Below are 27,686 nucleotides of genomic sequence, written 5' to 3' on the forward strand. Positions count from 1 at the left end.
CTCAAACCTGGTTGTGGTACCGAAACCGGACGGTTCGGTGAGGCCAATATTGAACCTAAAGTCCTTGAACCCATACGTACAAGTATTCAAGTTCAAGATGGAGTCTCTGAGAGCGGTGGTTTCAGGTCTGGAGGAGGGGGAATTCCTGGTATCCCTGGATATCAAGGATGCGTACCTTCACATTCTGATCTGGCTGCCTCACCAGGACTATCTAAGGTTTGCACCTCAGGACTGTCACTATCAATTCCAGACATTGCCATTTGGACTCTCCACTGCACAGAGGGTGTTTACCAAGGTCATGGCAGAGATGATGTTCCTCCTCCGCAAGCAGGGAGTGAACATAGGGGGTAATTCTGAGTTGATCGCAGCAGCAAGTTTGTTAGCAAGTGGGCAAAACCATGTGCACTGCAGGGGAGGCAGATATAACATGTGCAGAGAGAGTTAGATTTGGGTGTGGTGTGTTCAAACTGAAATCTAAATTGCAGTGTAAAAATAAAGCAGCCAGTATTTACCCTGCACAGAAACGAAATAACCCACCCAAATCTAACTATCTCTGCACATGTTATATCTGCCCCCCAAGCAGTCACATGGTTTTGCCCACTTGCTAACAAAGTTGCTGCTGCGATCAACTCAGAATTACCCCCATAATTCCATATCTGGATGATCTGCTGATAAAGGCATCTTCCAGGGAGAAGCTGTTGCAGAGTATTGCTCTCTCAATTCAACTACTCCAGGATCATGGGTGGATCCTGAACCTTCCAAAGCCACATTTAGAACCGACAAGGAGACTGCCCTTCCTGGGGATGATACTCGACACGGAACTGCAGAGGGTGTTTCTACCAATGGAGAAAGCGTTGATGATCCAAACAATGGTCCGGGATGTCTTGAAGCCGGCCCAGGTGTCGGTTCATCAGTGCATTTGCCTTCTGGGGAAGATGGTAGCTTCCTACGAGGCTCTAGAGCAGGCATGTCCAAACTGCGGCCCTCCAGCGGTTGTGAAACTACATATTCCAGCATGCCCTGACACAGTTTTGCCGTCTAAGAATGCTAAAGCTGTGTCAGGGCATGCTGGGATGTGTAGTTTCTCAACCGCTGGAGAGCCGCAGTTTGGACATGCCTGCTCTAGAGTATGGAAAATTCCATGCACGGTTCTTCCAGCTGGATCTCCTGGAAAAGTGGTCAGGATCACATCTTCACATGCACCAACGGATACGCCTGTCGTTGAAAACCAGAATTTCGCTCCTCTGATGGCTCCAAACTTCTCGCCTACTCGAGGGCCACAGGTTCGGAATTCAGAATTGGATTCTTTTAACCACGGATGCAAGTCTCAGAGGTTGGGGAGCAGTCACCCAAGGGGAAAACTTCCAAGGAAGGTGGTCCAGTCAGGAATCTCTCCTTCCAATAAACGTTCTGGAACTGCGGGCCATTTACAACGGCCTTCTATGGGTGGCACATCTTCTGCAAAATCAAGCCATTCAGGTTCAGTCGGACATCGTCACAGCGGTGTCCTACATAAACAGGCAGGGTGGAACGAAGAGCAGAGCTGCGATGTCAGTGGTAACAAGAATCCTCCTCTGGGCAGAAAGACATGTGGTGGCGTTGTCGGCGATCTTCATTCCGGCAGTGGACAACTGGGAAGCGGACTTCCTCAGCAGACACGAACTCCATCCAGGAGAATGGGGCCTCCATCCGGAGGTATTCGCAGAGGTAACTTGTTGATGGGGTTTACCTCAAATAGACATGATGGTCTCTCTTCTCAACAAGAAGCTTCGGAAATACTGTTCCAGTTCACGAGACCCACAAACCGTGGTGGTGGACGCCCTGGTAACTCCGTGAGTGTTCCAGTCAGTGTGTGTGTTCCCTCCACTTCCACTCATCCCAAGGATTCCAAACTAATAAATAGAACAAGAGTTCAGGCGATCCTCATTGCTCCAGACTAGCCCCGGCGAGCTTGGTACGCGGATCTTCAGGAATTACTGCTGGAGGATCCGAGGCCTCTCCCTCTTCGCGAGGACCTTCTCCAACAAAGGCCGTTTGCCTATCAAGACTTACAGCTGCTACGTTTGACGGCATGGAGGTTGAACGCCAGATCTTAGCTCGGAAGGGCATTCCGAACAAGGTCATTCCTACTCTGATCCAAGCTAGGAAAGGAGTAACGTCTAAATATTACCATCGATTTGGAAAAAGTATGCGTCTTGGTGTGAATCCAGGAGGTTTCCAACGGTGGAGTTTCAACTAGGATGTTTTCTCCTCTTTCTACAAGCAGGCGTGGATGTGGGCCTACGTTTGGGTTCCATAAAGGTCCAGATTTCGGCCTTGTCCATTTTCTTCCAGAAACAATTGGCTGCTCTCCCTAAGGTTCCTACGACACCATGGGATCTTAATGTGGTGCTACAATTCCTGCACTCAGATTGGTTCGAACCTTTACAGGAGGTGGACGTAAAGTTTCTTACTTGGAAGGCGGTCACACTGTTGGCATTAGCATCTGCAAGACGTGTGTCAGAATTGGGGGCATTGTCGCACAAGAGCCCCTACTTGATTTTACATGAGGATAGAGCTGAGCTCAGAACGCGTCAACACTTTCTTCCAAAAGTTGTATTGGCTTTTCATATTAACCAACCTACTGTGGTGCCAGTGGCTACTGACACCTCGATTACCTCAAAGTCCTTGGATGTTGTGCGGGCTTTGAAAATATATGTAAAGAGAACTACTCGTCCTAGGAAGTCGGACGCACTATTCGTCCTTTTATGATCCCAACAAGATTGTGTGTCCTGCTTCTAAGCAGACAATTTCTCGCTGGATCAGACTTACTATCCAGCATGCTTATTCTACGGCAGGATTGCCGATTTCAAAATCTGTTCAGGCCCACTCTGCCCATAAAGTGGGTTCTTCCTGGGCAGCTGCCCGGGGTGTCTCGGCTCTTCAGCTTTGCCAAACAGCTACTTGGTCAGGGTCGAACACGTTTGCTAAATTCTACAAGTTCGATACTTTGGCCTCTGAGGACCTAAAGTTTGGTCAGTTTGTCCTGCAGGAACCTCAGCACTCTCCCTCCCGTACTGGGAGCTTTGGTACATCCCCATAGTACTAAATGGAACTCCAGCATCCTCTAGGATGTAAGAGAAAACAGGATTTTATATACCTACCGGTAAATCCTTTTCTCGTAGTCCGTAGAGGATGCTGGGTGCCCGCCCAGTGCTTCGTGTTTCCTGCAGTTACTTGGTTAAGTATTGTTGGTTAAGCCATTGCTGAGTCATTTCACGTTGGTTAGCTTGGGCTTTCCTTTTGTTCTCTGTGAGCTGGTGTGAATATCACCACTATCTGTGTATTTCCGTCTCTCGAAGTATGTCCGTCTCCTTGGGTGCAGTTTCTAGACTGAGTTTGGTAAGAGGGGCATAGAGGGAGGGGCCAGCCCACACTATTAAACTCTTAAAGTGCTATTGGCTCCTAGTGGACCCGTCTATACCCCATGGTACTAAATGAACGCCAGCATCCTCTACGGACTACGAGAAAAGGATTTACCGGTAGGTATATAAAATCCTGTTTTTTGTTTGTTTTTTTGTTTTTGTTTTTTAATAATCATGTTGGATATGTTTTTAAATCGATGTTCTTGACCTAATTCAACCATAAAAGAAATCAACAATTTCTGAGTATTTTCGGGAAAAAATAATAGCTAGTTAAGACATATATTGTGTGAAGCTGAAGGAGTCAGGGCACAAAAAGATTATCGTTAGAACAAGCACATGCACATCTTCCCCTAGTTTATTTTGTTTCTGGTGCCCAAGAAGTTGAGCACAGCTGCAGCTGTTCATTGTATTACTTTTTTTTTTTTCCTACCTGCCTGGATGTGCCACTTCAGGTGCAGTGCTCATGCTGATAACTATATCAGCTGCTCAGGCCAGTCCCACAGCCGAAGTGAGGCGACTGCAGATAAACGGCTCCCTGCACTGCAGGGAGACTAGGCACAGTGGCAGTTTCACCTTTGGCTGAGGATGTCACTGGGCGGGAATGTCAAAATAGCGGCTTAGTCCTCCGCTCCCCGACTGGATAACCAGGGACATATATTGCAGCAGGGATGCCACTAAAACTGTGGCAAGTCCATGTGGTTGGTCATGGGGGAGGAGCTTTCACCTGGTGCTCTTTGCGCCCAATCCTTTGGGGTGCCCCTTTCCCTGCTGCATACTGCCTGCTGGGTCTCCGGAGAGGGCTCCTCCTTCTTCTAAAACTCACAGCCTGGTGTCGGGTTATAGAATGTCTTCCCTACCTCACCTTTCAGATGTTATGATAGTGGGAAGCAAACTTATTTTCTCTTACGTCCTAGAGCAGGGGTGGGGAACCTCCGGCCCGCGGGCCATACACGGCCCGTAAAGCCATTTGTTCCGGCCCACCCGCTTGTGTTGGCGAGACACGCCGCCCCTCAGTCCGGCGTGTCTCAGCTGTCAGGGCAGGGAGGAGAGCGCAGCTACATGTCCGGCGGCAGCGGCGGGTAAGAGCTCAAACCAGCCGCCGGTTCGTGAGCCAATCAGATCTCGCGGACCGGCAGCCAATCAGGAGCAGCCGCTGCCGTTCGCAAGCTCTGATTGGCTCACAAACCGGCGGCTGGTTTGAGATCCTACATGCTGCCGCCCGACATAGCCGCGCTCTCCTCCCTGCCCTGACCCCCTGACAGCTGAAACACAATGCCGGACGGAGGAGGGGCAGCAGCGGTGAGCAGCACAGTGGGGTGGGGGGGCACTGTGGGGGCATTTGTATACCTGGCACTGTTGAGGCATTTGTATACCTGGCACTGTGGGGGGCATTTGTGGATCTGGCACTGTGGGGGCATTTGTGTATCTGGCACTGCATTGGCATATGTGTATCTGGCACTGCACTATTGGGGGCATATGTGTATCACGTCCCATTTTAATTGGACGCACCCATTTTTTGGAACGCGCGCATTTGGCGCGCGCACTCAGCACCTCCTGAGGGGCAGAACTACTGGGGCGCAGGGTAATTTTTAAGTTGATAATTTTTGTATGGCCCCCGAAGGATTTTATAAATATCTAAATGGCCCTTGGTAGAAAAAAGGTTCCCCACCCCTGTCCTAAAGGATGCTGGGGTCCACATTAGTACCATGGGGTATAGACAGGTCCACCAGAAGCCATTGGCACTTTAAGAGTTTGAGAGTGTGGGCTGGCTCCTCCCTCTATGCCCCTCCTACCAGACTCAGTTTAGAAAATGTGCCCGGAGGAGCCAGTCACAGCTAGGGGAGCTCTCCAGAGGCAACAGCCTGCCTGCAGCGAGGGACATAGGGGGGGAGCAGTGTCCGCCCTGCTGGGTCTGAGCCACTGTCTCCGCTGACTGGACACTGAGCTCCAGAGGGGATAGATCGTCTCCCGCCACAGGGCATCGCTCACCCCAGCAGCATGCCACCATCCCCTTGCAGAGCTGATGATTGTGGCGAGTGAGACACCGGCCCCCTAGCAAGCGGGGGGGCGTGTGAAGATGGCGGCATCAGGGTAGGCTTCGGGAGGCTCAGCGGTACATTGTTCGGCGCTGTGAGGGGCGCCCTGAGCCTGCACCCTACACTGGTCACTCAGCCTGTTGGGGTCCCCAGATCTCAGCCAGCATCAATCTTCAGGCCAGTATAATCCTATGAAGAGCGGGAAGACAGCGCCATTTTGGGGGCGTAGCTTCTCAGAGCGGTCCCAGCAGCGTTCAGCGCCATTTTCCTGCCTGCGCTGTCCTGGAAAGATGCAAGTCTCTCCACAGCAATCCCCAGCTATCTCATGGTACCAGGGTGTTGTAGAAGAAGGGAGGAGGCTGCAAAAGACTGTGTAACCTATTAAGGTACACAGTCAGCGCTCATAAGGGGTCTCCCTTATGTGTATAAAAGCACTGTGTGCGGGTTGGCTCCAATCTCTGTGTCTCTCTTGCCATTCTTGGGGAGAAACTCTGTCTGTATCCCGTGTGTGTGTGTGTGTGTGTGTGTGTGTGTGTGTGTGTGTGTGTGGAGTGTTTGTGGTCACCAATAGCAATGTCCAGGGACTCTGTGTCATATGTTGCAAAGGATTTGTCCTCTCAAAATGATCCCATTCCATCTAATCAGGATTGCACTGATTTAGCACGGATTCCAGTAAGGGAGCCGGAATGGTTATTCTCTATCAAAAATATGATTTCTCAGATTTCAGAGGGTTGCAAAAAATGAATCTGCTACCCAGGTGCTGCAGAATATGGCAGTCTGGTCCAGTTCTGGTACCTCAGGTCCCCCCGCTGGTTACTCACATAAGCGTCCTTTAGCACATATTATGCAGGATGACACTGATGCAGATTCTGACGGTGATGATGGAGTACGGGGGACAACATCTCTTGCTAAAGGAGTGCAGTTGATGATAGAGGCTATTAGGGATGTGTTGAATATTAATGATACACCACCTGAGCAGGTTGAGGCTTACTTCACTGAGAATAAGAAAGCCTCGCTAACCTTCCCTGCATCAAAATAATTAAATGCTATTTTTGAAAAGACTTGGGAAAACACTGAGAAAAAATTCCAGATCCCTAAGAGGGTTCAGGTGGCATTTCCTTTCCCTGTTGAGGATAGGAAAAAATGGGAAACCCCGCCTATTGTTAACGCGTCAGTATCCAGACTTTCAGAAACAGGTGGTGTTGCCTGTTCCGGGATCTACCGCCTTGAAAGAGCCGGCTGATTGTAAGATTGATAATACACTCAAATCCATGTACACGGCTTCAGGGGCTATACTGCGTCCCACTATTGCCAGTGCTTGGATTGCCAAAGCTATAGTAAAGTGGTCTGGCACCTTACTTGAAGATTTGGATACTATGGATAAGGATGATGTTGGCTTATTTTTGCGCAACATTCAGGATTTAGCTGGATTTCTGGTGGAATCCATGAAAGATCTGGGTTCCATGGCTGCAGGAATTTCTTCCATGTTGGTCTAAGCGCGGCGAGGACTGTGCCTACGTCAATAGTCTGCCGACACAGAATCCAGGAAAAGTGTGGAGTCCCTACCGTATACAGGTCAGGCTCTCTTGGGGAAGCGCTAGATGCGTGTATTTCCACAGCTACGGGTAAGTCTCCCTTTCTTCCCTCGGCTGCTCCTGCTCCGAAGAAACCGTTTTCTTCACCTACATCACAGCCCTTTCAGACTGTGAAGCCCAGAGAGGCCAGGCCATCCAACACCTTCTTTCAGGTAGGTAGGCCCAAGTCCAAGAGACCCGCTACGGCAGGTACCCAGGAACAGAAACCTATTTCAGGTACACCAAAGTCATCCGCATGACTATGGACTGCTGGTCCCGGAGGTGGGGCCGGTGGGAGTGAGACTCACGCAGTTCAGTCACATCGGGGTGTCGTCCGGCCTTGATCCCTGGGTGCAAGTTATTGTGTCCCAGTGGTACAGGCTGGAGTTTCAAAATCTCCCCCCTCACCGATTTTTCAAATCAGGTTTACCAGCTCTGCTGGCAGACAGGACGGTCCTACAAGCCGCCGTCCATAAGTTGGTGGAGTCATAAGTCATTGTGCCCGTACCACCTCATATGCACAACAAGGGTTACTATTCGAACGTTTTTGTGGTACCAAAACTGGATGGTTCGGTCAGGCCCATTCTGAACCTAAAGTCATTAAACCTCTTGCAGAAGGAAGTTCAAGTTCAAAATGGAGTCTCTAAGAGCGGTGATATCAAGTCTGGAAGAGGGGGAATTCCTGGTATCCCTGGATATCAAGGATGTGTACCTCCACATTCCGATCTGGCTGCCGCATCAGGCTTTGCCTTGTTGGACTGTCATTTCCAGTTCCAGGCCCTGCCATTCGGCCTCTCAACGGCACCGAGGGTATTCACCAAGGTGATGGCAGAGCTGATGGTTCTCCTTCGCAGACAGGGGTGAACATCATTCTATATCTGGACGATCTGATGATAAAGGCATCGTCCAGGTAGAAACTATTGCGGTCCATTGCTCTCATGACCGATCTTCTCAATGTCCACGGTTGGATTTTGAACCTTCCAAAATAACACTTGGAACCAACAAGGAGGTTGTCCTTTCTGGGGATGATCCTCGACATCCTCGACATGGAAGTATTTCTTCCACTGGAAAAAGCTTTGGTGATACAAACAATGGTCCAGGATGTCCTGAAGCCAGCCCGGGTGTCGGTTCATCAATGCATTCGCCTTCTGGGAAAGATGGTGGCCTCTTACAAGGCTCTCCAGTACGGAAGGTTTCATGCTCGGTCCTTCCAACTGGATCTCCTGGACAAGTGGTCAGGATCTCATCTGCACATGCACCTGAGAATTTGTCTGTCGCCAAAGGCCAGGATTTCGCTCCTCTGGTGGCTCCAACTACCTCACCTTCTGGTAGGCCACAGGTTCGGGATTCAGCACTGGATACTTCTAACCATGGATGCAAGCCGCTGGGGCGCAGTCACTCAAGGGGAGACCTTCCAAGGAAGGTGGTCAATTCTGGAAGTCGGCCTTCCGATCAACATTCTGGAATTAAGAGCCGTATACAACGGTCGTCTTCAGGTGGCCCATCTTCTAAGAAATCGAGCCATTCAAGTGCAGTCGGACAACGTAACAACAGTGGCTTACATAAACCGACCGGGCGGAACGAAGAGCAGAGCTGCCATGGCGGAGGTAACAAGAATCCTCCTTTGGGCAGAAAATCACGCGTTGGCGCTGTCAGCAATCTTCATTCCAGGAGTAGTCAACTGGGAAGCAGACTTCCTCAGCAGACACTATCTCCATCCGGGGTAGCGGTGTCTCCATCCGGTGGTGTTCAAAGACATAACAGACCTTTGGGGATTACCCCAAATAGACATGATGGCCTCTCGTCTCAACAAGAAGCTTCGGCGAGGGGGGTGGGGAGTCACCGGCCTTATGAGGTGCAGAGCCGCTTCCCTGCTGCAGGACCACCGTCTTGAGGGGTGGTTGTTCAGCGGGGCACTGCGCCTTGGCTGTCACAGCCGAAACATGCCGCACACCCTTAACACTGCCTGAAGGTGACATCCGTGGTGAGTACAAACTGGAGGCCCCGATAAAGTTCAATATGCGGCACACCACGGGTGCTGCATATGGGACCATCCCGGGGGGTCCTGCTAAGATCCCCCGTGTAGACTGGCACAAAACCACTTAGACTAGCACTTGTGATGTTTTTAAGCTGAAAGGAGACATTGCCAGTATAAATAATAACTATAGCTCCAGCGCCACTGGAGGGGGTAGAGCTTCCTCAGAGCGGGACCAGAAGCATTTTGGAGCCTTCCTCTGCTTACTGCAGTCATCCACAGCACACACGGCGCTTCCGGACTCCTCAGCCACGCTGGATATCTGGTACAGGGTGTAGCAAAGGGGGAGAGACGCTATTGTACACTATCTGGGTCTTCTACAGGACAGAATTTTAGTGTTTACTGTGATATAGTTAGCCTCACTGGGGCTGTACAGCTAAGGGTGTGTTGGTGTCCTCTCTGTCTGTCTCCTCTCATATACAGTAGGGCAGGCTTGCAATATAACTATCACAGTGTATGTGTATGTTATTGTGCTTGCTGTGAAACATGGGTAAACACAAGCTGTGCAGTGTATGCCACCAGATTCTATCCATTATCGTCTGATTCTGTTTCATGTGAACAATGCAGCCAATCTTCATAAATCAGTGAAGGGGCTGGGGGAGAGGGTCCAGAGCCCCACTGGCTAGGGTCTCTTAAAACTATGATGTCTGATATGTCATCCCAGGTCACTGCTAGTGTGCAGAAAACTCAGCTACTACAACAAGCTGTTGCAGATGTAGCTGCTAGGGCAGATGCGGCACATCCCCCCCTCCTCTCATGCAGGACCACAAAAGCGGGGTTTACCTGCACTACTCTCTGATGCAGATGAGGATGTATAGGAGGATAGGGAGGACTTGAACCCCGTTAGTGGGGATCCCGATTCTGCTCAGAGTATTGAACTTCTAATTCTGGCTATTCGGGAAGTGTTAAAGCTCCCTCTAGAGGACGCTGGATCATGGCAGTTTTTCTTTGTACAAAACAAGCCTAATGTCACTTTCCCTGATTCTGCAGAGTTAGATGACCTATTCAAGCTGGCCTGGAAATATCCAGACAAAAAATTCCAAGTGTCCCAAAAAAAATAATAATAATTTTTGCGCACTTTCCCATTTGCGCCTGAAGGTTGGAAATTTTGTGAGGAACCCCCAGGGGTTGAGGTATCGGTCTCTCAACTGTCCAAAAAGGCGGTGCTGCCTGCACCGGGCTCCTTTACCATAAAGGATCCTGGGGATAGGAAAAATAAGAATTTACTCAACGGTAATTCTATTTCTCGTAGTCCGTAGTGGATGCTGGGAACTACGTAAGGACCATGGGGAATAGACGGGCTCCGCAGGAGACTGGGCACTCTAAAGAAAAGATTAGGTACTATCTGGTGTGCACTGGCTCTTCCCTCTATGCCCCTCCTCCAGACCTGGAAAAGGAAACTGTGCCCGGAAGAGCTGACACAACAAGGAAAGGATTTGGAATCCAGGGTAAGACTCATACCAGCCACACCAATCACACCGTACAACTCGTGATAACCATACCCAGTTAACAGCATGAACAACAACTGAGCCTCCGTAACAGACGGCTCATAACAATAACCCTTTAGTTAAGCAATAACTATATACATGTATTGCAGAGAGTCCGCACTTGGGACGGGCGCCCAGCATCCACTACGGACTACGGGAAATAGAATTACCGGTGAGTAAATTCTTATTTTCTCTGACGTCCTAGTGGATGCTGGGAACTCCGTAAGGACCATGGGGATTATACCAAAGCTCCCAAACGGGCGGGAGAGTGCGGATGACTCTGCAGCACCGAATGAGCAAAGGCAAGGTCCTCCTCAGCCAGGGTATCAAACTTGTAGAACTTAGCAAATGTGTTTGAACCCGACCAAGTAGCAGCTCGGCAAAGCTGTAAAGCCGAGACCCCTCGGGCAGCCGCCCAAGAAGAGCCCATCTTCCTTGTGGAATGGGCTTTTACTGATTTAGGATGCGGCAATCCTGACGCAGAATGAGCTTGCTGAATCGTGTTACAGATCCAGCGTGCAATAGTTTGCTTTGAAGCAGGAGCACCCAGCTTGTTGGGTGCATGCAGGATAAACAGCGAGTCAGTTTTCCTGACTCCAGCCGTCCTGGCTACATAGATTTTCGAAGCCCTGACTACATCTAGTAACTTGGAGTCCTCCAAGTCCCGAGTAGCCGCAGGCACCACAATAGGTTGGTTCAAATGAAACGCTGATACCACCTTAGGGAGAAATTGGGGACGAGTCCTCAATTCTGCCCTGTCTATATGGAAGATCAGATAAGTGCTTTTACACGACAAAGCCGCCAATTCTGACACACGCCTAGCCGAAGCTAAGGCCAATAGCATGACCACTTTCCACGTGAGATATTTTAGCTCCACGGTCTTAAGTGGCTCAAACCAGTGGGATTTCAGGAAATCCAACACAATGTTAAGATCCCAAGGTGCCACTGGAGGCACAAAAGGGGGCTGAATATGCAGCACTCCCTTAACAAACGTCTGAACTTCAGGCAGTGAAGCCAGTTCTTTTTGAAAGAAAATAGATAGGGCCGAAATCTGGACCTTTATGGATCCTAATTTTAAGCCCATAGTCACTCCTGACTGTAGGAAGTGCAGGAATCGACCCAGCTGGAATTCCTCTGTAGGGGCCTTTCTGGCCTCACACCAAGCAACATATTTTCGCCATATACGGTGATAATGTTGTGCTGTCACATCTTTCCTAGCCTTTATCAGCGTAGGAATCACTTCATCTGGAATGCCCTTTTCCGTTAGGATCCGGCGTTCAACCGCCATGCCGTCAAACGCAGCCGCGGTAAGTCTTGGAACAGACAGGGCCCCTGTTGCAACAGGTCCTGTCTGAGAGGCAGAGGCCATGGGTCCTCTGAGATCATTTCTTGTAGTTCTGGGTACCAAGTTCTTCTTGGCCAATCCGGAACGATGAGTACAGTTCTTACTCCTCTCTTTCTTACTATCCTCAGTACCTTGGGTATGAGAGGAAGAGGAGGGAACACATAAACCGACTGGTACACCCACGGTGTCACTAGTGCATCCACAGCTATCGCCTGAGGATCCCTTGACCTGACGCAATATTTTTTTAGCTTTTTGTTGAGGCGGGACGCCATCATGTCCACCTGTGGCCGTTCCCAACGGTTTACAATCTGCTTGAAGACTTCTGGATGAAGTCCCCACTCTCCCGGGTGGAGGTCGTACCTGCTGAGGAAGTCTGCTTCCCAGTTGTCCACTCCCGGAATGAACACTGCTGACAGTGCTAGCATGTGATTTTCCGCCCATCGGAGAATCCTTGTGGCTTCTGCCATCGCCATCCTGCTTCTTGTGCCGCCCTGTCGGTTTACATGGGCGACCGCCATGATGTTGTCTGATTGAATCAGCACTGGTTGGTTTTGAAGCAGGGGCTCTGCTTGACTCAGGGCGTTGTAAATGGCCCTTAGTTCCAGTATATTTATGTGTAGTGAAGTCTCCTGACTTGACCACTGTCCTTGGAAGTTCCTTCCCTGAGTGACTGCCCCCCATCCTCGGAGGCTTGCGTCCGTGGTCACCAGGACCCAGTCCTGTATGCCGCATCTGCGGCCCTCGAGAAGATGAGCACTCTGCAGCCACCACAGCAGAGACACCCTGGCCCTTGGGGACAGGGTGATCAACCGATGCATCTGAAGATGCGATCCGGACCATTTGTCTAACACATCCCACTGAAAGATCCTTGCATGGAACCTGCCGAAGGGAATTGCTTCGTAAGAAGCCACCATCTTTCCCAGGACTCGCGTGCAGTGATGCACCGACACCTGTTTTGGTTTCAGGAGGTCCCTGACCAGAGATGACCATTCCTGGGCCTTCTTCACCGGGAGAAACACCTTCTTCTGTTCTGTGTCCAGAATCATGCCCAGGAAGAGCAGACGCGTCGCAGGAATCAGCTGCGACTTTGGGATATTCAGAATCCAGCCGTGCTGTTGCAACACTTCCCGAGAAAGTGCTACGCTGACTAACAACTGCTCTCTGGACCTCGCCTTTATAAGGAGATCGTCCAAGTACGGGATAATTATAACTCCCTTCTTCCGAAGGAGTATCATCATTTCGGCCATTACCTTGGTAAATACTCTCGGTGCCGTGGACAGACCAAACGGCAACGTCTGGAATTGGTAATGACAATCCTGTACCACAAACCTGAGGTACTCCTGGTGAGGTGGCTAAACGGGGACATGCAAGTAAGCATTCCTGGCTTGCAATAACCACCCTGAGCGATTCCATTTTGAACTTGAACTTCGTTATATAAGTTTTCAAGGATTTTAAATTTAGAATGGGCCTCACCGAACCGTCTGGTTTCGGTACCACAAACATTGTGGAATAGTAACCCCGTCCCTGTTGAAGGAGGGGAACCTTGATTATCACCTGCTGGAGGTACAGCTTGTGAATTGCCGCCAATACTACCTCCCTTTTCCTGGGAGCAGCTGGTAAGGCTGATTTGAGGTAACGGCGAGTGGGAGTCACCTCGAACTCCAGCTTGTATCCTTGAGATACAATTTGCACAGCCCAGAGATCCACTTGTGAGCGAACCCACTGGTTGCTGAGGTTTCAGAGACGCGCCCCCACCGCACCTGGCTCCACCTGTGGAGCCCCAGCGTCATGCGGTGGACTAAGAGGAAGCGGGGGAGGATTTTTGTTCCTGGGAACTGGCTGCCTGGTGCAGCTCCTTTCCTCTTCCCCTGCCTCTGGGCAGAAAGGATGTGCCTCTGATCCACTTGCCTTTCTGAGGCCGAAAGGACTGTACATGATAATACGGTGCTTTCTTAGGCTGTGAGGGGAACCTGAGGTAAAAAAGTTGACTTCCCGGCTGTTGCCGTGGACACGAGGTCCGAGAGACCGTCCCCAAACAATTCCTCACCCTTATAAGGCAACACCTCCATGTGTCTTTTAGAATCAGCATCACCTGTTCACTGCCGAGTCCATAATACTCTCCTGGCAGAAATGGACATCGCATTAATTCTAGATGCCAGCAGGCAAATATCCCTCTGTGCATCCCGCATATATAAGACGACGTCTTTTATATGTTCTATGGTTAGCAAACTAGTATCCCTGTCGAGGGAATCAATGTTGTCTGACAGGGAATCAGACCATGCGGCTGCAGCACTACACATCCATGCTGAAGCAATAGTAGGTCTCAGTATAGTACCTGAGTGTGTATACACAGACTTCAGGATAGCTTCCTGCTTTCTATCCGCAGGCTCCTTTAAGGCGGCCGTATCCTGAGACGGCAGTGCCACCTTTTTTGATAAACATGTGCGCCTTGTCCACCCTAGGGGATGTTTCCCAACGTAACCTGTCCGTTGGCGGGAAAGGGTACGCCATCAGTAACCTCTTAGAAATCACTAGTTTCTTATCGGGGGAACTCCACGCTTCCTCACACAATTCATTTAATTCATCAGATGGTGGAAAAGTCACTGGCTGCTTTTTCTCCCCAAACATAATACCCTTCTTGGTAGTAACCGGGTTAATATCAGAAATGTGCAATACATTTTTCATTGCAGTAATCATGCATCGGATGGCTTTTGTAGACTGTGCATTTGTCTCATCCTCATCTACACTGGAGTCAGACTCCGTGTTGACATCTGTGTCTACCATCTGAGCTAGCGGGCGTTTATGAGCCCCTCATGGCCTCTGAGACGCCTGGGCAGGCGCGGGCTGAGATCCCGGCTGTCCCAAGGCTGCTGGTTCATCGAACCTTTTATGTAAGGAGTTGACACTGTCGGTTAAAACCTTCCACATATCCAGCCAATCCGGTGTCGGCCCCGTCGGTGGCGACACCACACTTATCTGCCCTTGCTCCGCCTCCACGTAACCCTCCTCATCAAACATGTTGACACAGCCGTACCGACACACCGCACACACACAGGGAATGCTCTGACTGAGTACAGGACCCCACAAAGTCCTTTGGGGAGACAGAGAGAGAGAGTATGCCAGCACACACCACAGTGCTATATAACACAGGGATTTACACTAAAATGAGTGATTTTTCCCAATAGCTGCTTATTATCACAATTGCGCCTCAATTTATGTGCCCCCCTCTCTTTTTTACCCTTGTTGTAATGGATACTGCAGGGGAGAGCCTGGGGAGCGTCCTTCCAGCGGAGCTGTGAAGAGAAAATGGCGCTGGTGTGCTGAGGAAGAAGGCCCCGCCCCCTCAGCGGCGGGCTTCTCCCGCATTTTGTATACTATTAATGGCGGGGGTTTTTGCACATATACAGTTTTATAAACTGTATTATGTGCATTTTGTGCCAAAAGGTAATCTAATTGCTGCCCAGGGCGCCCCCCCCCCAGCGCCCTGCACCCAACAGTGACCGGAGTGTGTGGTGTGCTGTGGGAGCAATGGCGCACAGCTGCAGTGCTGTGCGCTACCTTAATGAAGACAGGAGTCTTCAGCCGCCGATTTCGTCGCTTCTCCTGTCTCTGCAAGGGGGACGGCGGCGCGGCTCCGGGAACGGACGATCGAGGTCGGGCCCTGTGTTCGATCCCTCTGGAGCTAATGGTGTCCAGTAGCCTTAGAAGCACAAGCTAGCTGCAAGCAGGTAGGTTTGCTCTCTCCCCTCAGTCCCTCGTAGCAGTGAGTCTGTTGCCAGCAGATCTCACTGAAAATAAAAAACCTAACAAATACTTTCTTTCTAGCAAGCTCAGGAGAGCCCACTAGGAGCACCCAGCTCTGGCCGGGCACAGATTCTAACTGAGGTCTGGAGGAGGGGCATAGAGGGAGGAGCCAGTGCACACCAGATAGTACCTAATCTTTCTTTTAGAGTGCCCAGTCTCCTGCGAAGCCCGTCTATTCCCCATGGTCCTTACGGAGTTCCCAGCATCCACTAGGACGTCAGAGAAATAGAGACTACACTCAAATATATTTACATGGCAGCAGGTGTATCGCAAAGGCCGGTCATTGCGGGTTCCTCGATGACCCACGCCATTCATTCCTGGGCCACTCAAATTCAGGGGAGCCTCTTGGGGGATATGTCCTTGGTCACTATGGTGACCCTCCTATAACACATTCAGGACACTACTCGTGTCCTCTGTGATTCGCTCAAGGAGATGGGGAACATTAATGCTAGGACTTCTGCCATGGCAGTGTCGGCAGGCAGGGCCTTGTGGTTGCGTCTGGATTACGGACGCAGAATCCAAACGTAGTGTGGAATGCCTCCCCTTTTCTGGGGAATGGCTCTTTGGGGTTGAATTGGATACCTGGATTTCCAGAGTTATGGCGGGGAAATCCACGTTTCTCCCCTCTGGGGCCCCGCCGGCGAGACGCTCCTGCCCGGACCGTCTGTCCAGTCCTTTTGGTCTCACAGACTTCAATATAAGGCCAGAGGTGCCTCCAGTGCGACTAGAGGCACCAGAGGTAAGTCCAAAAAGCCTGCAAGCACCAGCTCTCAGGAACAGACCACCAGTTCTGCTTACGCGAAGACCTTAGCATGACGGTGCCCACCCACCCCGGGGGATCTTTAGGTGGGAGCTCGACTGTGTCACTTCAGCCGCGTTGGGGAGGCTTCCTGCCAGGATACCTGGGTCAGAGATCTAGTTTCTCAGGGCTACAAGATGGAGTTCGACAGTACTCCTCCCCAACGATTTTTCAAATCAAGTTTACCAGCCTTGGAGGATATGCAAGTTACGTTGCAACAGGCCATCCTAAAGTTGGTGCAATCCCACATCATTGTTCCAGTACCTATACCACAACGCGGCAAAGGGTTTTACTCAAACCACAACCCTGACGAAGCTGCCATTAGTGCAGTGAAACACGCGTGTAGAGTACAGCGTGTCCGCGTGTGTTCAGTGTCTGATGTTATAAAACAAATGTATTAACATTGTACCGCAATGACTGTTAGTCTCAACTGTTAGAGAGATTATACTAGGCTGCTCATAACTAGATACCTACGCCTGATGATAGGATATTCAGTGTCAGAATCTATAATGTCCTAATACCGTATGCTGATATCAGCTAATCCCTACTGATTAGGGAGGCCAATCCCGGGATCGGGATTGGCGGGATCCCGGGATTTGGGCCCAAAAATGCCGGGATTTGAATCCCGGGATTGGAGCATCCAATCCCGGGATTCACGGGATTACACTGCGCATGTGCGGGAGGGAGTGTGTGTAAGTAATACTACTTACACTTAGGCGGGCGGCAGCCATAGACGAACGCTGAACGCGGCGGCACTTCAAATGTGGCGCTGGCCGCCAGCCAATCAGAGCTGGCGGATGGGCAGCCAATCAGGGAAGCTGCCGTGGCCGCTTCCCTGATTGGCTGCTGGTCCGCCAGCTCTGGTTGGCTGGCGGCCGGCGCTTCATTTGAAATGCCGCCGCGTTCAGTGTGTCCATGGCTGGCGCCCACCTGATAGTAAGTGGTACTTACACCCACCCACCCTCCCTCCCGCGCCGCTACCAACCCTCCCCGCTACCTACAGCCTCCGCACCTCTACCTACACCCTCCCTCCCTTCCCCGCCGCTACCTACACCCTCCCACACCGCTACCTACCCTCCAGCGCTGCTCCCTACACCCTTCTTCACTGATCCCTACTGCAATCCCGGGAATCCCAGGATTGATCGTTTTTCAATCCCGAATCCCGGGATTGAAAAAACGGCCCGGGATTGGTCTCCCTACTACTGATAAGGAAACTCTATTGTATGGTAGAGAATCAAATGTGTATACCTGAAGATAGGATACCCACACTAACATGTGCCGACCACTTTCAATTACATGACCTAATTTGATCTGTGCTGTTTGAGCCAGTGAAAATACTGACAACCAGAGCCCTGTCACAGATCCTAAACCTTGGGCGGGATTCAAATCTTGCAGCTGCCCTCCCGCCCGCCGGCAGTATTCAAATGTTACTGTCGATGGGTGCGATATCAGCAAGGCGAGCTAAAATGCACGAAAAGTGACCTGTGTGGACACCCAAACGGGACTTTTCGCGATCGCGCCCATGACTTTAGTCGGGTTTAGCTGCTTTACGCGGCTAAGCCCGTCTCTTATGGGCGCGATCAGCGCGATAACAGGGAGTCATAGAATATCGCCCCGCGATCTCCCGTCACTTTAGACGGGAGATCAGGGGCAATAAAAGATTTGAATCCCGCCCCTTGTGTCAACTGTCATAGATATCAATTGTACTATGTAGGTCATATTGTTTCCATGCAATGTAGTTACATTGAGATATCACTAGGAAACTAAGTGGCTGTGATAGTAACAACATCAATGTACACTGCTCAAAAAAATGAAGGGAACACTAAAATAACACATCCTAGATTTGAATGAATTAAATATTCTTATTAAATACTTTGGGGCAGATGTATTAACCTGGAGAAGGCATAAGGAAGTGATAAACCAGTGATCTGTGCAAGGTGATAAAGGCACCAGCCAATCAGATCCTAACTGTTCATTTACATATTGGAGCTGATTGGCTGGGGCCTTTAACACCTTGCACATCTCACTGGTTTATCACTTCCTTATGCCTTATCCAGGTTAATACATCTGCCCCATTGTTCTTTACATAGTTGAATGTGCTGACAACAAAATCACACAAAAATTATCAATGGAAATCAAATTTATTAACCCATGGAGGTCTGGATTTGGAGTCACACTCAAAATTAAAGTGGAAAAACACACCACAGGCTGATCCAACTTTGATGTAATGTCCTTAAAACAAGCCAAAATGAGGCTCAGTAGTGTGTGTGGCCTCCACGTGCCTATATGACCTCCCTACAACGCCTGGGCATGCTCCTGATGAGGTGGCAGATGGTCTCCTGAGGGATCTCCTCCCAGACCTGGACTAAAGCATCCGCCAACTCCTGGACAGTCTGTGGTGCAACGTGGCATTGGTGGATGGAGTGAGACATGATGTCCCAGATGTGCTCAATTGGATTCAGGTCTGGGGAACGGGCGGGCCAGTCCATAGCATCAATGCCTTCGTCTTGCAGGAACTGCTGACACACTCCAGCCACATGAGGTCTAGCATTGTCTTGCATTAGGAGGGACCCAGGGCCAACCGCATCAGCATGAGGATCTCATCTCTGTACCTAATGACAGTCAGGCTACCTCTGGCGAGCATATGGAGGGCTGTGCGACCCCCCAAAGAAATGCCACCCCACACCATTACTGACCCACTGCCAAACCGGTCATGTTGGAGGATGTTGCAAGCAGCAGAACGTTCTCCTTGGCGTCTCCAGACTCTGTCATGTCTGTCACATATGCTCAGTGAGAACCTGCTTTCATCTGTGAAGAGCACAGGGCGCCAGTGGCGAATTTGCCAATCTTGGTGTTCTCTGGCAAATGCCAAACGTCCTGCACGGTGTTGGGCTGTAAGCACAACCCGCACCTGTGGATGTCGGGCCCTCATACCACCCTCATGGAGTCTGTTTCTGATTGTTTGAGTAGACACATGCACATTTGTTTCTTGCTGGAGGTCATTTTGCAGGGCTCTGGCAGTGCTCCTCCTGTTCCTCCTTGCACAAAGGCGGAGGTAGCGGTCCTGCTGCTGGGTTGTTGCCCTCCCACGGCCTCCTCCACGTTTCCTGATGTACTGGCCTGTCTCCTGGTAGCGCCTCCATGCTCTGGCCACTACGCTGACAGACACAGCAAACCTTCTTGCCACAGCTCGCATTGATGTGCCATCCTGGATGAGCTGCACTACCTGAGCCACTTGTGTGGGTTGTAGACTCCGTCTCATGCTACCACTAGAGTGAAAGCACCGCCAGCTTTCAAAAGTAACCAAAACATCAGCCAGAAAGCATAGGAGCTGAGAAATGGTCTGTGGTCACCACCTGCAGAACAACTCCTTTATTGGGGGTGTCTTGCTAATTGCCTATAATTTCCACCTGTTGTCTATTCCATTTGCACAACAGCATGTGAAATTGATTGTCAATCAGTGTCGCTTCCTAAGTGGACAGTTTGATTTCACAGAAGCGTGATTGACTTGGAGTTACATTGTGTTGTTTAAGTGTTCCCTTTATTTTTTTAAACAGTGTATTAATATTGTAGCAAGTGAATTGCCAACATTTAGAACCAGACAGCAGCTGCATGATCTAACAGAACATTGAAGCAGCAACTACTGGGAGAGTGTGTATAATCACAAAGGCTGCAAATTCCACCAGCATTTAATGGATATCCAGCTAATATACTACCAAAGCTAGAATACATAGCACCATAATATTATTGGAACATTTATAATTGAAGTACAGAGCACCACCCTATATTATATGTTGAACTACACTGTGGCAATTGCGTATCACAAAGGCCTATGATGTATGGTGGTTGCTTTATACTCTTATTGGGACTGCTATATCCCTGAATTTTCCATACTTCTTCATGAAACAAATAACAGACAGTGAATTCAAGCTGTTCTGACATATGGAAGTGTATATCCTAGCCAGGGACGTGCAGTCAGGGGAGGCAGTGCCTCCCCTGTAATTCATGATTAAAATAATACAAAGAAGATACTTATGAGACACATTCTGTGTCATAAGTATCTGTTTTAGCCTCCATGTTATTTTAATCATTTTTAGCTTTGAAAAGAAAGTTTAAATAGTGTTTTGGAGGCACCGAGAGCGGTGCCTCCCGCTGTCAGTAGTAAAGGAGCGGGGGGTGGGGCCTAACATCGGGCAGTAAAAGCCCATTCAAAAAATCAATGAAAGCGGCACTAGTACTAGTGCCGCTATGGCAGGGGCGTGCTTTCATCCCATATGAAAGCACGCCCCTGTCAATAAGAAAGAAGTGATTGGGCAATGGCAGCTTTGGGGGAGACACCGAGGCAGGTGTCCGCCCTGTCATCTTGTTTTTTTTTTTTCTTACCATATGGAAGAGCCGTCCCCGCCTGCCCGCCCGCCCGCCAGCCATCCAGTCCATTCCGCAGCCCGTCCCCGGCCCGTGCACCGTGGTTAGAGGAGGGCGCCGCCTGCCAGACAAGTAGCCGCTTAGAAATCTCCCTGCGTGCAGCCAGAGCGCATCCAGTCCTGGCCGCTACGCCGATATGCGGACCTTTAGAAAGGTGAGCGGGGAAGGGGACGGGGACGGGGAGGAGACCCGCTGTGCCTGTGCCGCTGGGATGCTTCCCCTGCGATGGGTGGGGAAAGGAGAGGGGGATGACTATGCCGCTGAGACGGAGTCCTCATCTGTGACTGCGGGGGGAGGGTTGGGAAAGGGAGAGAATCTGCCTGAGTAGTGTGAGGCATCCCCTGTGACTTGTGGGGTTAGTAGGCTATCTGTGCTGCTGGGATGCCCCCTGTGATGAGATGGGGGTGTTGTTTGAGGAGCCTGGCTGTAGTGTACCCTGTCACCTACTACCTCCATCACCCACTGTGTCACCCACTATCTTCCTGTCACCCTGACCATGTCACCCACTACCTCCATGACCCACTGTCACCCTAACCATGTCACCCGCTATCTTCCTGTCACTCAATGTCTCCCTGTCACTCTAACCATGTCACCCTCTATCTCCCTGTCACCCTCTATCTCCCTGTCACCCTAACCATGTCACCCACTACCTCCATCATCCACTATCTCCCTGTCACCATAACCATGTCACCCTCTATCTCCCTGTCACCCTCTATCTCCCCGTCACCCGGACCATGTCATCCACTACCTCCATCACCCACTATCTCCATGTCACCCTGTCCCAGTCACCCACTATCTCCAGGGGGGGGGGGGGGGGGATCACCAGCAAGAATATTGCCTAGGGCATCAAAATAGTCGGGCCGACTCTACCCAGTCCCGTACCTTGCGGCCACCTCATTTTCACTGCCTGTCTCTGGCCTACTCTGCCAGACTCCGTGGAAGCCTTGTACAACAAAATTGCATTCATGACTTCCTTCCAATCCCTCCCCAGTCCCAAAAACTAGTTTTTATTTTATTTTGTAAAAATTGACAATATATTAGCCACCTGCTCATCACAAGTTTGATGAGCAGGCAGGCTGCGGGCATTGGTGGCAGTGGCATCAGACTGGTACTGTATGCAAATTAGTGGTGGGGGCCGGGGCATTTGATGGTGGGTGATTTTGTAATCAATTGACAGGGGTGTCGGCCATTAGTGGCGGGGGTAGCGGGCATCAGGGAAGGTGACAGTAGTAAACATCGGCTCAGGGGCAGTAGTGAGCATTGGCTCGGCGGCGGTATTGATTATCGGCAGGACTCGGCGGACATTATGGCTGTAGTGCCTCACCAGCCACTGACCTCACCGCACGCAACTGATCCTAGCTGAACTTAATCTTGGTTTATACAGACAAGTGCCATATAGTAACAGTAACTAAAGGCAATCATAATTATGGTAGGACTATAAAAACTAAACTGTATTTAGATGTGAATCATTTTTTATTTAAATTGGGGTTGCTATACCCCTAAGAGAAGCAAAACTCTCTACACTTCCATCCTGGTAAAATAGGACCAATAAAGGTTTGAAATATATGTGGGTCACTAGATATTAAAATTGGGATTGCTATATCCCTCAAAGCTCCACATTACAATAGGGACCGCCATATGCCCTACGCAACCTCCCCCCACATGCATGGTTGAATTATCCACTACTATTTGTGTAATAATATAGATAGTGAGTGCGAGATATTTTTGTCCCACAGAGATCCATTTTCCAGCTGATTCTGATCTAGGACCACATATACTAGAGATATACAGTGGCGACAATTGGCAACATAAATAATTGAAGTAACTCTTAACTGGAGTCAATCTATATATTTACATTTATTTATACTCAGTCTCTGTATGTGGGATGGTTTCCCAGGAGGTACTTCTGTTGAGTAATTGTTATATATGTGATAGGACTGATAGTTAAGAATTGTCAGTCTGGACAGCGAGATCCACTAGTATCTATTATGACAGCCATTAGAAAATAAAACTAAACATCATGAGTGACCGAATATCTGTAACACTAGGATAGGTATAGTAATCTTACGAGTGCTATATACAGAAAACACACGCGGACACGTTTTTAATTTCTTTATTCACATTTTTCTATCTATTAGGATTCACATATCTATTAGTCTGTTTGATTTTAACCTCTATGTTTCACTGTAATCTGGGTTAATTAAATACAATACATTTTAATATATACTTAATAAAGGTTATATTGTATGATGAACTAATTATTTTCTAGTGCGTCAACCATACAGTTTCCTTCTTTCTTTTCCTCCCAATTCCAATGTACGTATACTGTAATTGACAGCACCCCCTGAACATAACGAGCATTGTCTAAGATACAGGAAAGGGGTCTATATTAGTGGTTGTATGGTGATGATTCACATACACCCACAACACCAGAATATTATATACTGAGTGTGCAGATACCCAACCTTTGTAGTTCCCCAATATCCCTTATGAATGCTAGAGAAAATAGGATTTTAATTACCTAACGGTAAATCCTTTTCTCGTAGTCTATAAGGGCTATTGGGCACCCGCCTCAGTGCGTTGACTTTTCTGCAGGTTCTTGTTATGTAGTTACCTGTTCAGCTGTTGCTGTTGTTGTTACCAGCCGTTGCTGGTTGTTATATGTTAGTGGTGTGCTGGTATGTAAATGTCACCACTCTTTATCGTATTCCTTCTCTCAAGTATGTCCTTTCTCCTTCGGGCACGTTTTTTTTTACCTATAACTGCCTGTGGGAGGGGGCATAGAGGGGAAGAGCCAGCACACCCAGTTTAAGAAATTTTAAGTGCACTGGCTCCTTTACCCCATTTATACACCATTGTACTAGTTCCCCAATATCCCTTATGGACTACGGGAAAAGGATTTACCGGTAGGTAATAAAAATCCTATATTTTTGAGGTTCAGCTTCTCAAAGTATGGAGCAGCAGTCTGTGATAAGTGTCTATAATTGTGGTTACGGAGTGTCTCACAGCTAGCACACTAGCGTCTACTTTCGTTGTTTTTTTTTTTTATCTCTGATTTAGATGTGGTTGGAGTTGCAATCACTGTTGCTTTAATGGAAGCAGAATCGATAGTACTAATATATTAATGCAGCAGAAGGTTTGACGGCTCCTGCTTGCATTGGTGATCCGAGCCACGTTCTGTGGCACAGCATTAGATCATCTGCGACACTATCATCCAGCTGTGTGACCCATGTGATTGCGCAAGCTGGCTACCACATATACAGCAAAGAGGCCAGGAATTCCCCATCATTCAGCAGAGTTCCTGGCCGTTTTGGGAAACGGAGACCATTGCCGCCTCCAAATGGCAGCAGACTGTCAACCACAGACAGTCTGCTGCCACTCTGCGTCAGACGTCTCAGACCCGTACTGGGTCTGGCACAAAGTACTGAACATTGTTACTTTGCGACATGTGCCGTTACTTCGTTGAGACCTGAATCAAGCCTACTCAATAGATATTTTCATACAGTGAAACTTTTTGTAGATCTAGAGCAGTGGCTGTCAAATTGGGGTACTTACTGTGTTTTCGATTGTTCTTGTATATTTTTTCTATAATGGTGGGGTGGGGAATCCAGTAAAAAATTAAACATCAAGGAAGGGGATCCGGGAGGGAGGGTTAGGTTAGGCTGTGGGGAGGGGGAGGTTAGGTTTAGGCACCCCCGCCGAAGGTTAGGCTGCTGGGGGTGGACAGAGAAGGAAGATAAGTATACTCCCCTTCCCCTGTCGGGATTCCGCGGACGGTATTCTGACTGCTGGCAAATCAAACCCAACCCAACCAAAGTAGTGTTCTAGGAATCTGCATTACAGTGAGACCATGATAAACTTAAAACTCAAACAACTATAGTCCATACATGAATTCTTTTACAGGGACATCATTTTTAAATTTCACAAATTGTATTGTGAGAGATTTATATCTATGTCTCGATGTGTCCTCATGCATCAAGCCTCAATACGCCATGCCGCGCGAGATGCTGGGTGTGAGTGACCAAAGTCCCTCTGCTAATGTCGGGCATCTTTTTATGCCAAAAATGGGTCTTAAATCACAACACGATGTGTCTAGGATGCACCAGGAGAATGTGCGTATTAATTTAATATGACACTTGTATATTGTGTGCGACTGACTCTGTATACGGAGCACAAATGAAACTGTATTGGGGAAAAAAAACACTTTGCGACTGAGTCTCTGATTCTGTATACAGCTATACAAGATATCTCGCATGCTCTGCCAAAAAAGACGCACGACGCCAGCAGTCTCCACGTGACCTGCAGCAATTATGTATGAGGTCACACACTTATATTTTATATATATATATATATATATATACACATACACACACACACACACACACACATATTGCTTAGCAAATGATGGTGGTACAAATAATGCATATGGGATGCCAAGGGGTACCCAGAGGAAGAAAAAAAAAAAGAATGAAAACAGTTGATTAACCAATCATACATCATTATTAATTGCGGTAACTTGTTTCAATAAAGGTAACTTTGTTTATACTAATATATGTTTTATTAACAGGGTAGAAAACACCTGCAACAAGCTGTGACACTTTCCGTAAATAATGAATGGACGAGGTCTGAGATTTCATAATATTTATGCTGTATACATTTTTATCTTACACACAGTGCTGTATATTCACAGCCAAAGAATAAAAGGACATTTTCCAAAAGAGAATTTCTTTAACACGTCTGTAATTCCATGTACATATATAATAAACTCCATACAAAACTATATGGCTCAATGTGTGGATACTTCTTGCAGTTAAAACCATTGTAATACAATTTATATATAGAGGATGGCAAAAAAAAAAAAAAAAAAAGAGTAACAGTGTGGTGTTCTTTTGTACAAAATGACTCATGTCTAGAAATTAAGGGATATATAAAAATTATCAAAAGTGGTTAGAACATGGTCACTTTTATAGAGACTTTGGACGTTTCTTCCTCTGCATCACTCCAGCAACAGTTAAAAAAAATGTTTATTCATGCTAACTTTTAGAAATCTAGTGTAAAAATTCAGTCAACATAAAAGGTTTGAGTTTGTGGTCACCATAAAAAATCTCACAAAAAAATCCTACCCCTCATGAATACAATTGATTAGGGCCTGAGAAAACCAGTGTTTAACGCGTGATTTCTTAGGGAAGGTACTTGAAAAGAGTACCTTCCCTAAGAAATGTGCTTAATAGCACAACAGAAAAAAACTTAAAATGAACTAAATTGCAGTTAACATGGTATACAAATCACGCACTAATTAATGACACGAAGATAACATGGCACATTAATGCTGACATGCAATGCTGGAGTTACATGTAGTAGAACATCATATTATAGGTTTTAAAATTGGTTTGACAATTGTTGGGCTTGATTTTATTGACAATAGAACCTGTTCCCTGTATTTTGGGCGGTACCTCTGGCAGTGACAAAAAACCAACAATACATGTAAAATAAAAAATTGAGTGGTTTGTATGGTCTGGCTTTAGGGCGTACTTTTGGAGAACTGTAGAAGGCCGGTGTGATCAGAAATCTAGGGAGGGGGAAAAGTGACAATTGTTAGGATAAATGAATCAGTGGAATCATACTGTACATATGTTACATTTCAAACACAATATTACTACTGATCAATTTCATCTGAGAGGAGAGTCCTTTGTCCCAAACAACTCCAGCTAAGGGATGTCTGTGATGAGGTTTTTACCTACTGACGAGACACGTCTCTCCTCACCTATCCGTTAAGCCGGGTACACACTAGACAAGATATTGGCCATTTTGTCTAGTGTGTATGCACGATCTACACACCACCGCCGTTGTTAGCGAGGTCTTTTGGTCGGTCCTGCTGCAGGGTCAATCAGAAGACATTGCTAGTGATGCCATGCTGCTGGTAGCATCTTCGATTTGTCCTTTTCTTACAATGATGCATGAACTGGTGGTCCAGTGGTGACTTATCTGCTCTGGCGGTTCCAGCAGTGACTTCCAGTTGATCCTAGGGTATCACCCTTAACACTCCCCCCAGTGCAGTGGTTCTCAAACTGTGTGTCGTGGCACTCTGGGGTGCCTCAGGACACTTGCAGGGGTGCCTTGGCTTGGCGGTCAAGGGCCAATTCAAATTATTTATGGTCAATGTAATAGGACTAGTGCTAGTGGCTGTCAATCATAAAATATGTGGCAAAAAGGAGCAAACCTTACCCTCATCACATAATGGACCACACTCTAAGGTGCTGTGATTCATTAAAGTTTGGGAACCACTGCCCTAGTGCATAACTCTGACTTCCCCTTATGGATGTGGCACACTGTCACTGTTTGAGAAGGCAGTCACAAAAGAAGCCTCAGTGAAAAACTTTTTAACAGCTTTTATCCCTGACGTAATAAACAGTCATGGGATCAGCCTGTCTTATGTTGACACTTCAGGGGTCTCATAACGCAAAAAGAAATACTTCTGGACTTAAAATAGGGTACAATTGAAGTCCTCAGTCAAGGGTAAGTTTAGCCATCTCTCTTTTTTTTCCAAGTGCTTAATGTTCAACATTGTTTTTTGGTTCATAGATATAATTTTCAGTGATCCCCTTGAACATGTTCTTCACAGGTTCCCATGTAGTGCTTAACCATTTCTCAGACGATGAGCAAATAGACTTCACCCCTTAAGGGCCATGTAGCTAGGGCAAGATGACTGTCACTTTTGGGGCTTACAAAGTCAGCACCACATCAAAAATACATACATTCATGGGTTGGTTAAATGTG

The 27,686-nt window shown here is 48.3% G+C and overlaps 2 protein-coding genes across 3 annotated transcripts in view; one reads left to right on the plus strand and one right to left on the minus strand.

The window, feature by feature from the left end:
* Positions 1–25,689, plus strand: part of SCYL1 (SCY1 like pseudokinase 1) — a 179,565-nt gene extending 153,876 nt beyond the window's left edge. For both annotated transcript variants that reach the window (XM_063944813.1, XM_063944814.1), the window contains exon 19: positions 25,477–25,689. The gene's annotated coding sequence lies outside the window, so the exon portion shown is untranslated. The remainder of the gene's footprint in view (positions 1–25,476) is intronic.
* Positions 25,536–27,686, minus strand: part of CDC42BPG (CDC42 binding protein kinase gamma) — a 388,481-nt gene continuing 386,330 nt past the window's right edge. Inside the window, exon 37 of the mRNA XM_063944811.1 lies at positions 25,536–26,478. Within this exon, the coding sequence (XP_063800881.1) occupies positions 26,431–26,478 (48 nt within the window). The 3' untranslated portion in view covers positions 25,536–26,430. The remainder of the gene's footprint in view (positions 26,479–27,686) is intronic.

The sequence above is a fragment of the Pseudophryne corroboree genome, chromosome 11, assembly GCF_028390025.1.
Source record: "Pseudophryne corroboree isolate aPseCor3 chromosome 11, aPseCor3.hap2, whole genome shotgun sequence".
Classification (NCBI taxonomy): domain Eukaryota; kingdom Metazoa; phylum Chordata; class Amphibia; order Anura; family Myobatrachidae; genus Pseudophryne; species Pseudophryne corroboree.